Below are 17,866 nucleotides of genomic sequence, written 5' to 3'. Positions count from 1 at the left end.
TCAGGGTCTTGGGGCCTTACAGGACTGGCAGCAGGCCTTTCTGTAGTACCAATGGGAGCACAGTTTCACCTTCAGGACCAGGGCACAGTTGGCCGTTGGTTTGTCTTGACAGGAGTCGTCGGCTGCTACCGATGCTGCTGCTGGATAACACACAAAAAATATAGAGAAAAGGGGAAAGGGCTCCACTTAATTCATTAGGGCGCTGCAGGAACAGACATCTCAGTGACGCACGTAGAAGTTCATTTATCCCTGAATGTTGCATCACCTACAGGAAGTGTGTTTGTTATTGTACCTGGTGCCTCCGTCGGACAGCTCTGGATTTCACAGCTCTGTCTGGCTTCTGGCTTGAGGGCAGAGTCGCAGCTGTGGCCCCTGGTTACCAGCTCCTCCCCCTGGTAGCACTTCACTTCTCGAACCTGGACGCCACTCCCACAGGTCTTACTGCACTGGGGGGGGGGCACGAGGAGGTGGGACTTTTCACTTTTCTCATATCATACATATAACTGATGATGAGACAGACAGATTCACTACAGCCGGACCACAGACGGCAAGAACATCCACTCATGATCTGAGACAGACAGACAGGCAGACAGACAGGCAGGCAGGCAGGCAGACAGTTACCTGGGACCAGGATGTGGTGAACCATTTGGAGCAGGGTCTCTGGAAGCAGGAGGAGCTGGTCTCTGGTTTGTTGGGTTGGTCACAGCTGCTGTCAGGAAACTCTTTGAACACACCCCCTTCCAGCCCAGCACACACCACCTGACGCTGCCGCTCACCACGCCCACATGTGGCATTACACTAGCACAACAAACACATGGGCAAATACACACATATAAACACACACGTACACACACGTATCGCGCTTACATCGACTGGTTGTTGTAACTGTTACCTGCTGCCATTCCTGTTCCACCCAGTGGGGGGCGCAATCTCTGTCGCCACAGGGGTAGATGGCCAGCGGGCGCAGCGATTGGTCACACTGCTCCTCTGACATCACGACCCCACCTGACGATCGACACATCACTGCACGAACCATCCTTCCCTCTCCACACACACCTGAGCACTGACACAGAGACAGACATTTGGAAGTGGAAGGTAAAAGTGGAACTCGATAAACTAAATACTGAGTGAGCTGTGTGTGTGTGTGTGTGTGTGTGTGTCTGTGTCTGTGTGTGTGTCTGTGTGTGTGTGTGTGTGTGTCTGTGTGTGTCTGTGTGTGTGTCTGTGTCTGTCTGTGTGTGTGTGTCTGTCTGTGTGTGTCTGTGTGTGTGTGTCTGTGTGTGTCTGTGTGTGTGTCTGTGTCTGTCTGTGTGTGTGTCTGTCTGTGTGTGTCTGTCTGTGTGTGTCTGTGTGTGTGTGTCTGTGTGTGTGTGTGTGTGTGTTAAACTCACAGGTCCCCAGTCAGAAACCGTCCATCTTCTGTCGCAGGGAGGACCTTCACATTCCTGGCTTTCTATTGGCTGAGACGACTTGTTACACAGTTTCATTTCCATGGAGCAACGAACCTCCCGAGTCTGGACCCCCCGAGAGCCACAGCGAGCTGAGCACTAACACACCCAAGGACACATACACACACACATACAGTATGTCCACACACGAGCAGTTCAGTGATCCTCACTACTGGAGCCCTTTTGTTCATGATCCCAGTTTTGCACATGTGGTGTCACTGCCTCAACTTGTGAGAAGGTGTGTGGAGAACATCCTCCGTCTCCCCAGTGGTGCACTCAGTCAGTCAGTCAGTGTAAGAGGGAGCGCTTCCTTCATTCCCACTGCAGTCAGACTGTACAAACTTTCCCCACTGAGGGATCAAGAAAAGTTTTATCTTTATCTTTATCTTTGGTCACAGTCCAGGGTTCGAATCTCCAGGCGACCAAGTCCTACTTGCCAACCATGCAGCGTGTTCTCATCATTTCAATCAAGTCAGCGGCATCTTTGCTCATCTGGTCTTCTTTTCTAAAAATCTAACATTTTTGATTGCTTGTGATCAGTTTTCCTATTTTCATCCTTTCGTCAGAACCCACTGAGCCAAACCGTCCCCTCACCGATCTGGAGGAATTTTAACACATCAGTCGGTTTTCATCCAAGAAGCTACAAATGTAGCCATGAGAAACAGTCTTCACTACATCAGATGTTTCTACAAGTGGTCTATATGAATAGAAAGACCTCGTGTATATACGGTACATTAAAACCTCAACAGAGCATCAGCATATAGTGATAAGTTTTGCTTCTGGACAGTTAAATAAGAAATGACAGAAATTTAGGTTAAAAGTTAGGTTAAAAAATGTATTTGTATTTTGGCTACTGAAATGATGTGCTCCAAGATTTGTACTTTATTTGTTATTGTTTATTGGCTCCTCCCTGCAAATCTGAGTATGTACAATGCCTGGAACAAGTCTTGATTCTGAGGTGGAAACCTTAGAAGCTCGGTTAACAGGATGCACACTGGCAGTTGGAGGGCACTGGTTTATCTGTCTACTTATCTTTTCGCTGCTTTGATGTCTTGAAACCTGAAATTGTTGTAGTCAAAGTTGAAGATGGTATCAAATCACCGTCTCTTGTTGGATGTGAGTGCAGACAGTACCATTTGCTCTGTGGCTTGCTGCATTACCTCTGACCACTCAGACACCTCCCACTGGGGTCCGCAGCTCTGGCCAAGGCAGACCTTCCTGCTGGCCGGTTTGTGAAGATCATGCGACAGACACAGTGAATCGTAGACAGAGGAGTCCAGCCCGGGTGACAGCATCTTCCAGCAGCGCACAGTACGATACTGAACGCCCTCCCCACAGGTCCGAGAGCACTCACTCCAACCACTGGTCTCCCATCTGAGGAGAAAGAGGTGGGATGGGGCAGTTGGTAAGGACTTCGGGGGAATGTCATACACTTCCAGCGATACTTTGTCTAGTTATTCTTTCTTTTGTCTGTAGAAAAATGAGACAATGCCAGTGAAACTTATGTGTTATCGGTCGTTGCAGATCAAAATTCCACCTTGGAGTCCTGATGCAAACTGTTCTGCTCTCTGATTTCAAACCTATTTCCACTAGAGACCTCTTAATAGATTAACGACGTTCTGCCTGTCAGGGTCCCCTGTCGTCTCTCTCCCTGTCTCATCAATCAGTCCCTCTCCTCTAGATGCATACCTGACTACTTCAACACAGCCAGTGTCTTCCCGCTCCTCAAAACCTTCCATAGATTTAGCTATTTACAGGCCCATGTCAAAACTTCAGTCAGTCAGCCTGTCATTCAGCCAGCCAGTTAAACCAGTCAGGGCAATACCTTGGAGGACATTCCTTCCCAGTGCAGAACTCATGTGTTGGCTCAGGTCTGGTCAGAGAGTCACAGTAGCTGTCGTCCACCTCAGTACCGTCGTACCGTACGCAGAGGGCATAGCTAGTGGTGATACCTGCCAACACACACACACACACACAGACACTGTTCACACACGGCCCTGCACACACACATCGACAACATGAAATCTTTGTGCAGCACAAAGCCGGTAAAGAGGGGGATGAACAGCAAATGAAGATAACACAATAAGAAATGAGTGAGCAGAGATACAGAACCTTGGTGGACAGACTCATGGCTTGGGTAAACAATAATGGTCTGTTAGGACATCTCACTGTGCACCATCACACCAACACAACGGACACTTACCAAAGAGAGAGAGGTGTCTTCAAATTGTCCACCATGTTTGAGCTTTACAAATCATTAGTGTTGCTGTGGTTACTTGAACTTTGCACACTGACTAAGAACTGGGTTTTCTGTGTCTGAGGTGTCCTGCTATGCAGTTGTAACAGACACCTGCCACATCGACCTCATGCACTCATATTCTAGAGCCATGGTAGGCCAGCTTTGAGGCGGTGGATTCATAGAAAAACCAGAATAGATATGGCTATTATCATACTGGTGTATGCGTTTACCTGTTGTACAGGTGGAGCTGCAGGGAGCATAAGCAGAAACCTTCCAGCGATACATGTCTGCCAGGCTGATGTCTGGGTCCAGACCCACATCAAAGTCATTGCTAGAGAGAGACAGACACACAGACAGACAGGCAGGCAGGCACACTTTTCAAGCCTGATATTTTCCAGTTCATTCTATAAAAGCCCATGATCAATCAATCAGTCTATATTTCTTGACCATGACATGACATCTTACAGCATGACAGTACGGCTGTACAGCTTTTCCCTCATACCTCACTGTGTTGGCTGCCTGGACGGCAGAAACCTGCTGCAGCTGTACCAAGATGGCAGAGTGTGTGTCTGAGTGGATTTCCAGCTGCGGATCTGTGTGTATTTCTGCGTCTGTAGCAAACGATGCATCAGCTGCTGACTGCGGACCAGTGAGTGTGTGTTTAGCAGAGTGTGTGTTTGACGGCATGAGGGAGTGTGTCTGGTTGTAATGGACATCCTCCAGTAGCAGATGGGGGGTGTCTTCTGGCAGGGCTGCAGAGTGGACACTCTGACTGCCTGTGAATGGATATAAACAAATGAACTGAGGCTTTCAGAACATCCTGACAGCTTTGACAAGAACTGAAGCATGTCAATGAAAAAGGTTATTGCATACACATAATCATTTTACAAAAACCTGCTGCATAAAAAACTCTAATATTCTATTCAGATATAATGTAGTCTGTTTATGGTCGAGGCACAGCCACAGAGCAGCACACTGGAGGAGCTGCTGAGTCCTATCCCACACCACTGAGTGGTGATGCTAACTCCTGCACAAACAGAAGCAAAAGTCTCTGTTCTTTCAATCAGTTGTTTTTAAAGTATCATGGAAAAACATCTGTACATATTCTAGGTAGAATGTCTTATCTCTATTGTCATAACATTCCCCCTGTGTATCACAGCATAATATTTCCAGCATAAAGCACAAAAACACAAGTGTTTTAGTTCTGCGTATTAAGATGAGGTTTTTAAATGCTAAACTATGAAAAAAAAATGTTCTTTGTCTTTTCTACCTGGGAAAGAGAGCAGTAGAGTGTTGTCATCAGTACTGGATGGCTCGTCAATCAAGTTGGAGGAACTTCCTTAATGAACAGAGAAACAGATGATGAAACATATACAGCTGCACTCAAACTTATTCAAGCCCCGCTGCAAATTAGGTGGATTGGCAAAATATACAAACACTCAGCTGTGTTCGATGAACAACTCAAACAAGAACAAGTTTGGCAAACTAATATTACAGGTGGTTTCTCCAAATTCAACACAATCTGCCACTTTTAATGACTACTGCAGTCTCACCCCCCTGAATAGAACCCCTCATAAGAGCACTCATTTGCAAATCAGGTGTCTCAAGCACACCTGATGTAACTAATCAAGACCCTCATTAGCTGCATCAGGTGTGTTTGCGATAGAACACATCAGATACCCAGACTGGCCAGAGGTTTGTTCACAGTGATGTTTGGTTGCATGTGAGAAATATTTGTAAGTAGATTGTCCAAAAGGTTAAGAGAGGAGATCACTGCCCACTACCTGGACGTGGCAGAAAGAGGACGGCTGCCACCACATTTCTGAGGAGGCAGGAGGACAAAAACCCTCAAGAGACTGTAAAAAACCTGCAGTAAGACTTGGTGGCAGCAGACACTGAGGTTTCAGTTTCTACAGTAAGACACATACTAAACACTGAAGGCCTCCATGCCTGAACTCCAAGAGGTACACCACTACTGACTCAAAAGCAGGAGACAAGTAAACTTCAATATGCTAAAACCATATAAATAAGACACAGAAGCCTTTGGAGGACAAGATGGATTCAATCAAGTGTCAGGAAATCCAGGAGAAAACCTCATGCTGTCTGTGAGGAAGCTGAAGCTCGGCTGTCACATATTGTATTGAATTTGGAGAAACCACCTGTAATATTAGTTAACCAAAATTGTTCTTTTTTGACACGAGTTGTTCATTGAACACAGCTGAAAGTTTGTAAATGTTGCCAATACATCTAATTTACACCTAATCTGCATATGTATAGACACAGTATGTTAATGACACACAGACAAGCACTGAGAAGCTAAACAGAACACAACACAGTTTTGCCATTGTAAGGGCCCAAAGTGATTTGTTTGTGGAAGCATCACTGGGGGGCTGTGTCAAGAAAGTTGTAATAACTTCCCAGATATGTCCAACAGACAAATACAGCAGCTGTCTGCTGGCACTGGCCAGGCCTGCATCAGGGCTACACTGATAAATCAGCCGGGATGATTTTCTGGCCATAAAAGCTCATCATAGATCATGTCCTGGTTTATATGTCTCATTCCATAGTTTGTCTACCGGAGAGAGATTCATCAACATCAGATTCTGTACATATCATGGATTCATATCTAATGTTTATCAATGACAAAAACTATGTCACCACCAAACTCCACAATCACTTCTAGAGTGCATGAGTGTGACACTTGGCAGGCCGGTGAAGGCATCAGAAACTAATTTTTCAAAGCAGCTGTAGTGGCCAGGAGTCAATATATCTTGTGTCAGACAGACAGACAGACAGACAGACAGACAGACAGATGGACACACATACTGACAATCCCACCCTAATCTAATCATTGTTTTTGGAAAGCTATATCAAATCAATTTTTAACTCTTTTCATCATTTTTGTTCTGAAACACTTCCTGTTGGCAGGTTCTTTGCACCAATGTGTTCTAAGAAGTGAAAAGCTGAGTTATTAGAAGAGAGAGAAGCCTCTGACTCACGGTAGCCAGATAGCACTGGGGGTCCCTGTTCCTCAACATCATTATGGGTGTATACATTACTGGTGACATCGGCCGGCTTGTACACCAGCATGGCAGTTGGCGGGGGAGGACTGGGTGTCCTGATCTCCCACACTACCTCCTCCTCCTCTTCCTCCTCCTCCTCCTCCTCCTCCTCCTCTTCTTCCTGCAGCTGGATGTCTGATTGCTGGCTGTTGTAGTGATGGACGGACACCATACCCCCTCTGCTGTGATTGGTGGCGCTAAGCTGATCCGCTCTGACGTCCTCATTTACCTCGTTATAGGTGAGGTTAAGATGGGAGTGGGAGGGGCCTGAGGTGATGCCTTCTGCAGTGATGTCATGAGAAGTGCGGGGAAGGGTGAACTCGTAGGTGATGTGTGGGAGCTTCCCATTCAGGTTGTAGTACTTCATGTCCAAAGAGAAAATCACAGGTTAACCACTTCATCCTGGAATCAAAACCCTTCTTTAATTATAGTAATAAGAGACACACATACACTTGCCGTGTGTGTGTGTGTGTGTGTGTGTGTGTACTACCATAACATTCAGGCCGTGAAGTGTTGGTCCCTGTGCGATGATATACTCCAGCCCATCAGAGAATACGTTGCTGGGACGTCGGTATTTAAACACCGTTCCTGCCACAGGGAAGTTTTGAGGATTGTCGAACACAGTGTTGCCGTTGAAGAAAAAATGACCAGCTTCATCTGACAGGGCTGGATTGGAAGGGAAACATCAGAGAAGGACTAAGAGAGGGATATTCAAAACTGGGCCAGAAGCCAAAAAACACACAGACAGAGGAGTCGTTTTAAGATGGTGGGAGCTAAATTACTACTGTTTCTGTTTTAGACAGACCAATTACCAAATTAGCCAAAGTTAGGCAAGAAGATCAAGATGTTTGCTGTGTAGTCGGTGCAAACATTGTTGATTCAAAGCTGTTGATTTCACGCTCAGTTTATCGACCTTAAAGAAGTTGTACGTTCTCACCCAGGATGTTCTCAGTCTTATGTCTCTCTATGATCTGAATGTCTGAAGCTCCAGCTGGGATGTTGGTGATGAACACGTAGCCTGATGACAAAAACAGCTACTTTAAACACTGGCACGATTGTCTGTGGTGAACTAACTGTCATCAGGAAACATTGCAACAAAACTGTGTACTAAATGAAACCAGAGGCAGACACCAGCATGCCTGGACTGTGTAAAATGTCCCAAACAAGCGCTTGTGTCTGGACCAGGACACCGAGATCAACAGTCTGCCTCACCATAGTTCCATCTCAGCTTCTCCACAGTTACTCCACCCGATTCACTACAAATATATTTCCCATTGAACTTCTGCAGCACAAAATAGCTGGAAGATACTACAGACCTGAAGAGACACATAAAGGCATGCCTCAGTTAGTTACTGAGGTAACTAACAATACCATTACCTTACCTTTTCACGTGCATCAACTTAGGCTAACAACGTCACAACTGGCAGTGGTGTAACGTTATGTATTAATAGCATTTCACAACAGCAGCGGCTGTGCTGAACTTAAAAGCCAGTAAAGTAGCCAGTTAAACTCGGTAACCTTTAACTTAAGACTGCTTTGTTTAACTGATTAGTTTGTTGAATGAAGTCAGTCATTCACCCAGGGCCCTCATCTGTTCAATGGTGTTGGCTCAAAATCATTATGCATATTAGAAAGCGTGTCTTATTTCACAGCCTGTCATTTTGTGGCTATTTATCCGTTACTTTATTTATCCTACAACCTTTTGGGTGAAATTTTCTTCGAAGGTAGTTTTCTGAACTAAAATGTAATGGGTTACTTTGACTGAGCTGAGACTAAAATATCTACAGGAAAGTCCACTAACAATTGAAAATAAATGGAAGAACTACATGGCTGACAAAACCAACACTACTTCAGCGAGCTGGTGTTTTGAGAATCACCAAGACGAACTGCATCTATGCAGTTCACATTGACGGTAGTATTGCAGTAGTCTTTGTGACGCTCTGTTAGAAACAAGCCATGGACATGAAGAACAGTGAAATCTGGTGAGAGGGCTGCTGATCACCTTCAAAACCAGCAGCTCACCTATGAGTCAAATACAACATATTCAGTACTGTTGTGTCACTGTAGCCAAATTCAATACCAGATAACTTGACTGAATCATAATGGTACATCTGTCTACATGTGTGTTTGTGTGTGTGTTACCTAACTGTGTGAGTGTCTTCCTGTATGACCCAGAGATGCGCTGGCATGACGTCCCGTCGCCTCCACATACTCCACATCTGTCGACGGCCTTACTGCTGTACAGCTCCCCATCACAGCCTACAGGCTGGAGGAGAACACTAGTCACTTATTTGGAGGCTTCGCTCATCCAGACAGTCCGTTTTTCTCATCAACAGGAGAAACTGGCTTTAAATGAGTGAGAATGATTAAGTACATATAGTTTTTACAGAGAATCAAATGACAACATTGTCTTGGAGGGTTACCTGACATATCCCCTCTATACAGACTCCGTGGTATTTGGTATCGTGACAGAAGGTACCATCGTGGGCGGGAACTAGCAGCTGTCGCTCACCGCTGATTGTCGTACACTGCAGGTCACATGGCTTATTGGAGATGCTGATGTAATCGGCTACACAGGAAGTTACATATTCAAAAGTATATTTACTTTATTGACACAACAATATGGGATTTCTGTGGAATCAAGTCTACAACATGCAATTAGTTCATCATTTGGGGTTGTCCAAAGGCAAAGTTGCAGAGTGCACCTTTAACTGAAGACAGGTGAGTACACTCACTCTCTGACATTGATGGATTTAGTAAGACTTAAAAAGTCCATGTGAGCAGTCAGACTCAACGAGGCGCCAACCATTTACTTTTATTTATTTAAGAAAGGAGAACATGTAGGTTGTAAATGTGAAGGTTCATAGACAGCTAGAATAGTGTGGGGAGAAGCACTGTGGTGTTTAACATAATGATGATATCTGAATGAACAGGCAGACACACACACACACAGACAGACAGGTGGATATGATACCTGGGTAAAGAGGTATCCACTGGTAGTGTCTTCTTCCAAACGCTTTAGAATTGAATTGGGAACACTGGTGCTGTTTGAAGCTAACACTGGGGCTGGGACAGGGCTGAGGAACAAAACAAGTTTACTGTTTTTACTCATTTTTCCAATTAGCCTGCGTGCTGTGAGGTCAATGAATCAGTAGAGTATCAATGCGGCTGCAGCATCATACCTGGTTTGGACAGAGCTGGTACTGTTTAGGAGAGCCAACACAAAATGAGCTGTTTACATTGTGGGTGGTGGACAGCCTGAGACACACACACAGGATACAATATAGGATACAGAGTATAACATGGTTAATACACACTGACAGCACAAATGATGCACAGAATAATGCAGTATGTGTTCATGTACAAGAACACTTGACGTTTAATGAGGAATGTTAGTGGCCTGTAAGTGTAGCAGGAGTAGCTAATAACAGTTTCAGTCCAAGTCCAATGTAAAGAAAAAAACTATTTTCAACAGACTTGAGATCAGAGATGTCAGACTGTGGCTCTGTGTTCTAACCTTATCACACGTTAACCAACGCTCTGTAATGAACGCTTTGTTTGGCATGTTTGCCGACTGATTCAGTCACCAGAGGACTGCTGACATTCAAGCAGGAGGAGAAATGGGCAGTAAACATGTATGTAACCATAACCAGTCACAATGTGCCTGAACTCAGGAAGAAAACTACTGACGTTACAATAAATGGTTTGATAGATAAACAATGGTTTAATCTTTTAAATAACATGCACACATTCCCTGACTTCCCAGGATTTGCCCTGATAAATTATCACATTTCCTGACTTCTTCTGCTGAAATAGACTTTTCTTAATTCCATGTCTCTGCAGATGTGACACATGACACCACGTTCTGTGACACAAACGCTGGTTAACAGGCTGTTTTTAATGACGGTTCCAGCCTCTGAGAGCAGGCCAGCAAACAACCTCACACTGGGTTTGTCTTCATCGTGTTTAGAATTGATGAAATATTCTAAGTGAATCACCTCTTAGTGATAGCAAGGGATTGAAGTGCCAGTAACAACTACACGTGAGGGCTGAGGAGAAGGGAAGAATGTTAGCACAACCATCCATTTCCAGAACCTTTCCTCCGGTATACCTTCTGTCATGCCCGCACACAGCGTGTGGGACAACCCCCCCGTTCCTACTGGATTGCTTTGTAGAATAAACAGTGATTCGCTGATTCATTTCGTGTTCGTAATGAAAAGTGAGCTTGTTGCTGCTGTGAGTAGCTGGAGTGGCTGCCACTATGAGCGAGCAGTACTTCAATACACCTCTCAGACACTTGGCACACATTCACACAACACTTTCAGAGTGCTTCACACTGACTCCTGCTAATGTTATCCTGGTTACTGTCTCACACTAACACCAGACTTATTACCGTTACTTGCTCATTTTTTTAACATTAACCTAAGCACCATTATTCCTTAGTACCTTCCAGTTATCAATATTGTCAGTCAATACCATAATAAGAACAATGGGTCAAATGTGTAACACATAAGACTGCCTGACTAAATAAATAAAATAAGGTGTCACTTGTGGTGATAAACCCACCTCCAACTACGAGCTTCATGGCACACAAACTCTGCTCTCATCAATAAACATATATTGCTCCTGTGTTTAGTTTGCTGTTGTTGTGTTCTGTACTATGAAGTATGGTCATTCATGTCCTCAGAGGAAACATGAATGTGATCAACGTTAGCTGACTGTGAAGAACAGTACCAACAGGAATGTGTTTCTTGACGGTAAAAGAGCTAGAACCTCTTCATTCATTTGAAACCAGCTGATGGAAACACATCTAAGGGGTCTCAACATGTGGTAACATGGAGTTAAAGCATCTGTCTTCCATTAGCGTGTTAAGTGCACCCCTCCAGACAACTCCTCTGTCTGTCTCTCTGTCTTTCCTCAGCCCATCCTCCTTCACTGTTTAGGCGGTAAAGTAGGAGGGACGGCAGGAAGAGGTGAGCAGGAGGTCACTATGTGAGAGTGTCACATCTAATTGGTAGAAGGTGATGAGGGTAGGACAGGAGAGGAAGGGGAGCGAGGAAAAAAGCAGGAGGAGAGGAGAAATGGGGAGGAGGTGAATGTGCTTGGGAGGAAGAGGAGGAGAAGCGTATGGAAAAAAAGAAATGGGGAGGAGAGAAAAGGGGTAAAAAATGGAAAAAGAGTAAAAGGAGCAAACATGAGAAGAGAAAATAGGAAGGAGAGGAACAAAGACAGGAGAAAGAATAGGGGAGGAGGGCAAGAAGGGGAGAGACAGAGGGCCAACAGTGAGGGCAGAGTGGCGTTAATCTTAGTTGACAGAAACTTCCGCAGGTCTGACAGGGGGAGGTCAAAGGTAACAAGATGGCTACGAACACACACATTCACACAGTCAGTGCTCCAGCCAACTTCTCTCTGTGCAGGGCCGTGACTCTGCTCGCTCCCCCACAGCGTGTCAACTGTACATATGTTCCCTCTGGGTCTGTGTACGAGACACGAGCCCGTCGTCAGATAGCAAAGCTCTTAATGTTCACTTTTAGCATCAAACTACGTCTTTCCGTCTAAACACTTTGGGCTTTACAATGCCAGCAGTTGCACAAACAATGCAAGTGGCTCGTAGTCCACCTGTGCTGGTTTGGTTTGGCATCCTGCAATGACCGTGCTCATTTTGCCATAAACTTGCTAAGACCACCTCTTATCGCAAACGTATGTGTGTTTGTATTGTATATATGTATATTGTATATCTCTAGAACTCCAGTCTGTCGCATCTACAATAGATAGGAAACAATTTGCCTAATTACACGGACAACGTGTAGCATTACGCTCATAAACCCAACATGAAAGGAACACTGTATTATCTGTGCTTTGGGACTTAACAGTTATTTATTTCTCATAAATTAGTTCAGACTGCATTTAGTTACCCAGTGTAAAAACCAAGATATTCAGAAAGGAGAGTACTGCTAAATATTCATTTGTGTGTGTGTGTGTGTGTGTGTGTGTGTGTGTGTGTGTGTGTGTGTGTGTGTGTGTGTGTGTGGAAGCACATAGTTGTCTCTAAGCACATTACCTCTGTATGAGGCAGTGTCTCTCCTGACTCCTCACTCCTCCTCCACAGCTCCTGGAACAAGAGGACCAACTGGACCACTCCCCCCACCACTGAAACACCTCCTCCTGGCAGAAAATGCAAAAAAGCAGTCGGAAGAAACAAGCCGATCAAGCGTGTCATCTCCACCAGGGAGGGGTGCGACATATCAAATTGCGGTTTGGGATTAGCTGAATATTTTCCAGCCTTCAGTCAAGTCAGACAAGAGAGCGGTCTGAGGTGATGAAAACCTGCGGTGACTGGATATCTCTGCCACCGGTATGTCGGCGATAGGTATGGAGCTTAACGTGGAGCACCTATGACCTAAACCTAAACAGAAGTGTGTGAATGCTGCCTGGCAGGACACCTGGTCCCCCCATCCCTTATCACATGGTGATATTGGCCCTAGCTGCAAAGATGAAGAGTGTGACTTATTAATGACAGTCAGACATAAAGGACATTTACCTCTGACAGGAGAGACAGTGGGACAGATTGGCAGTGTGTGGTTACAGTACCTTGTTGCTTGTCTGTTTGACATTCTGACCTTCAAAGCTCTCTGGTTGTAGATGGATGCTCTGCTGCTCCACCCTCCCTTCACTTCTGTCCTGACAGACACACACCACATACACAGACACATACACATGAAGCTGGAACACATCTACTACCATGTACTAGGGCGGATGCACCGATGGATATCTCCATTTAGCTGACCGGACCCTTTAACTCATCGGCAACAGTAACCTCCCCTGACCATGGAAAATCTATTTGCCGAGCACTGCAGGTGGTTAGCTGCCGTCAGAGCCGTCGTGGTTGGTGAGCGGTGAGGTCAAACAGAGCTACTCCTGTCTCAGCTGACTACACCGCTGCAGAGAAATGAAGATAGTCTCAGTTTGGGGTTTGACAAGGGTCACATCTGTTTAGTCAATTAACACTAAATCAGTTTGATGGGACGCTGGTTGTTGGTCACAAAATCTGTGTGTAAAGATTTCTCAGTGAATTATCTTAGAATAAGGAACTCTATTTTCAGCCAGGTTTCCTCTAAGCAGCCCCCTCCCACCCCGCCGCTACCCATCCATTGGTTCTGTTTACATGCAGAGAGACAGCTGCCTTACTCCGTGCTTCTCCAGTCTCAGCTGTTACCTATTGCTTTAGTCTCTTAGTCTGTGAGCATGTTCGCTTACTTGATAAATGTTCATTATTTTGAGTATTCAGAGACCATTTGAATATTCAGTGCAATAACAAAACAGACTCAAACAGATAAAAGGCAACGACGAGCGGTTTGATTGGACTGTGGAAACAAGCTGATGCTCTCCAGAAGGATTCATTAAGCAGCCTTACACTGGACGTGATGATGTTTGACTTTTTTGGATGCCGACCATGCTGTGAATGCAGCATACAAATGGATCAGTTCATCGGTCAAACATCGGTACCTCAATGTGAACACGGAGGAAAGGTAAATCACTAGAATCAGTGCTGAAACTTCACATCAGCAAACATTAGCAGCTTTCTGAAGCAAGAAGGTTACTGGTGTCTCTTGTGTGTCCATACTTCACTGTGGTGTCCAGCCACCAAATGACTGCTAATGTAAAATCTACAACGGCCCAATCTGCCCCACATCGATCTAGAAGTGGAGATTTGGTTTGCCATGATTCAGGGGGATGTGATCTGCTTCGAGTTGAGTCTCAGTTATGCGGTATTTTTTAATCTGACAAACACACACACACACACACACACACACACACCAAGTCCTACTACTGTGTTGTCTCAACAGGGTCCTTAACAAGCCCACACAGGCTCCTTACTCTGTCAGATCACCCTCTGGCTAATTCAAAACTAACACACACACACACACACTCAGCGCTATCCTCTGAGTGATTTTGAGCTGAAAATGGACAATAATAGCTGCTTACAATCACAGCTGTGACAATCAAAAGGTGTCTCAAAGTAAGGTTTTGAGCAAACTCTTAGAATCTGTAAAGTGTAATGCATTTCTTTCAATCAAATTTGGCTACGGCGGTTAGACAGCCCATCCTGCATGGTCACATTTATGATGGAAATCTACGAAGTCTCGTAAGATAGGAATGTTTACAAATGTTGGGTTCAAAATGACTGGTAGGTACAAAAACTTTTGGAACTGGTCCAGTAGATCAGCACAGCCAGCAGGCGAGAGCAGCCAGCGAGAAGGCTGCAACGTAATCCTTTGGGACAACTGAGCTCAGCCAAAGGAGGTCCAGTAAAAGTGCTCGTTTTAGCCACCGACAGGCTCAGAGAAGTTTTATATCATTTAGAAACAGTGGCACCATGACGTGAAATGTAAATCGCCCTGCACTGCTCTTTAATAACCAAATTTAATAATAATCAAATAACGTTAGCGTTATTGGTGTGAAAGGTCCCTTTATCAGTCAGGCTCTAATATGGTGCCCATTCTGACTTGAGATGCATCAGTCCAGACACAAGGTCGTCGACTACTCTGAAATGTATTTGGTTAAGTGATATTCTTTGATTACAAAAGTTTGTTAGTGTGGCTCTTGGATATGAGGCTTCAATCGAAAAACCAAGATACCTTTTTCACAAATACCAACACATTTGAATGTGAGCAGACATTATTATGTAGTATGTATATAAAGATAAAATATATATATAAAAGTTTTAGATGTTACGCCAGTTGTGTGCTCTACACAACTTTCCATTTTTACTGTCGCCATCAATTCAGTATGTCGACAATTTCCAACACTCGGCTTCCCATTCAGAGACACAGCCTCCTCCTACGAGACACCCTGATGGGCTTCCTGTCCCCATGTTGCTGTCTTCACTCAGTCCAACAGTCAGACCTCCTTTTGGTCAGGCTGCTCACTCAGCCCCCAGTGAACAAGGAGGCAAATGGCCGGTCACTGATGTAACTTTCCAACATTCAAGGCAGAGCTGTTGTCCATCCTGGAATTTATGAGAACAGAGCTGCATGTTTGCTTCCTGGCAGATGATGTTCCTTTGACAGACTTATTTATTAAATCACTTATATGCAACGTGAAGACAAATGGATTTCTCCTACAAATAAAGAGCTTTGTAGTTTAAAATGTTGCCTGTAGAGGGAATGAACGAGGATAAATTCAACATCATAGTACTGAATATGGACCAAAGGTGTCAGTGAAGAAACCCATTGGTAATGTCAACACTGCTTACTGGGGTTTCAACGTGCAGCCGTTCATCCAATTATACTGAGTTACAGTTAGATGCAACTATAATCTAAGAGAACAAATACAGTGAGGAAGACTTTTTCCTGAAGCATTTATTTCTCATGCAAAAGAGAAATATGAGGGTGAAGCAGAGCTCGGCAGAGAAGAAGACAGGTCATGTAGTCTGATGTGGACGGCTTTGAGCTAAATGTGAGCACTTACACAGGGGTGCCACCATTCTTCACCATTAGAACTGGTCTACACCAAACTCCATTTACAATTTCCACAATTTAAGTCATCTCGCTGCTGCCTCGTTTGCGTCCTAATGTTAACACACGGCCGGTTTACAAGCGGTTACCGTTCAGTCGGTGACTCAACACGCGTCCGAGCATCATTGAACTCAGTATCCGCTTTAGTCGGAGGTTCACCGAAGGAAACAGTGACAGTCCCGCATTCGGTAACAGTTAGCTTCCCTTCACGCACAGTTACTCTGCGGTAACAAGCTCTTTCGAAGCCCGAGCTACTTTTGTGACTAACCCTTAGTTCAGACATTGCGCTTGTTGGTTTAAACCTGAAACCTTAAAACCTGAGTGAGCCCCTGACGATAAGAGTGACAGACTCTGGAGAAACCCCTCTCTCCCTCTCTCCCTCTCCCCTGGAGCAAACTACCCAGTCCCCCTTCAGAACCTCCACCCCCTCAGCAAATGGACACCGCGAGCTATTTACCTTAGCGGGCCAGTTGATGGTTAGCGGGAGGACCGGGAGGTGCAGCAGGAGGAAGGAGCACACCGGGAGAGCTAAGCCTCCGTTACCGAACATGGTTCATTCATGACATGGACCGACGGCACTTCCCCTCCCCTCCCCTCCTCTCCCCTCCCCTCCCCTCCTCACTCACTCCTCTCCTTCGGCCCTCCCCCCTCCTCCCACTCAGACCCCCCTCCGATGTAGCCACGCCTCCTCGGCCCGCTCACACGCGCGTGCACAAAACACTCAATTCACCCTGAAGAAGTTCCACTACTAGTACTAGTAGTAGTACTATTACTACCATTACTACTATTACTACTATTACCACCACTACTACTACAACCCTATTACCACTACTACTACTACTACTACTACCACTACTACTACTACTACTACTACCACTACTACTACTACTACTACTACTACTACTACCACTACTACTACTACTACTACCACTACTACTACCACTACTACTACTACTACTACTACTACTACTACTACTATTACTAATACTACTACTACTACTACCACCACTGTCAAAGCAAAAGATGGCTCCTCTGAAGAATCTAAAACATCAAACCTCTTCTGGTGTGCTAAACACTTTCTGGTTTCCTACAGAACTCCATGTGTTCCTTCGTAGGTTTGATGTCTTCAGTATTAGTCAGCAGAGAAGAACATGATATAGATGGTAAAGAGAAGCCATTGAGTGAGAGGCTCTTGTCCAAACGTTGGGTCCTGGTCCTGGTGCTCCTCTGTGCTCCTCTGGCCCCCCATGGGTCGCTGCTGCAGATCATCTTCTAACTAACAGTCATTACCCATTATTAGTCTTCTATCATCATTATCACCATTGACACCTCTTTATTGACATGTTGTTGTCTGTGATCAGTAGTTATTGGGTCAGTGCTGTGGTCTGTACTCTTATACTACAGTCTGTGGTCAGCTGACAGTGACCGGGGCCCTGCTGCACACCCACATGTAGTCACTTCAGTGGTGGTTTTAGTAACCTACAGTTTGAAACACGGTCAGACTGAGACATATTTTGACCTGCGACTGATCAAATCAATCTTTAGCCCAGTGGATCCATTTCTACTGAGTCTGCCAGAGCACCTTTGTCAGCCAACACC

The 17,866-nt window shown here is 45.1% G+C and overlaps 1 protein-coding gene across 1 annotated transcript; it reads right to left on the bottom strand.

The window, feature by feature from the left end:
• Positions 1-16,828, bottom strand: LOC139214694 (ADAMTS-like protein 2). The gene is given in 20 exon segments (XM_070845604.1): positions 1-140; positions 293-446; positions 622-798; positions 893-1,063; positions 1,392-1,547; positions 2,609-2,822; positions 3,274-3,400; positions 3,918-4,018; positions 4,190-4,463; positions 4,958-5,026; positions 6,687-7,110; positions 7,240-7,415; positions 7,687-7,767; positions 8,892-9,015; positions 9,173-9,318; positions 9,724-9,826; positions 9,932-10,007; positions 12,811-12,914; positions 13,341-13,425; positions 16,725-16,828. Coding segments are annotated over 20 exon segments (3,006 nt in total).
• Between the last annotated feature and the right edge of the window lie 1,038 nt (positions 16,829-17,866).

This window comes from Pempheris klunzingeri, chromosome 15, assembly GCF_042242105.1.
Source record: "Pempheris klunzingeri isolate RE-2024b chromosome 15, fPemKlu1.hap1, whole genome shotgun sequence".
NCBI lineage: Eukaryota > Metazoa > Chordata > Actinopteri > Acropomatiformes > Pempheridae > Pempheris > Pempheris klunzingeri.
This window is presented reverse-complemented; position numbering and strand designations above follow the sequence as displayed.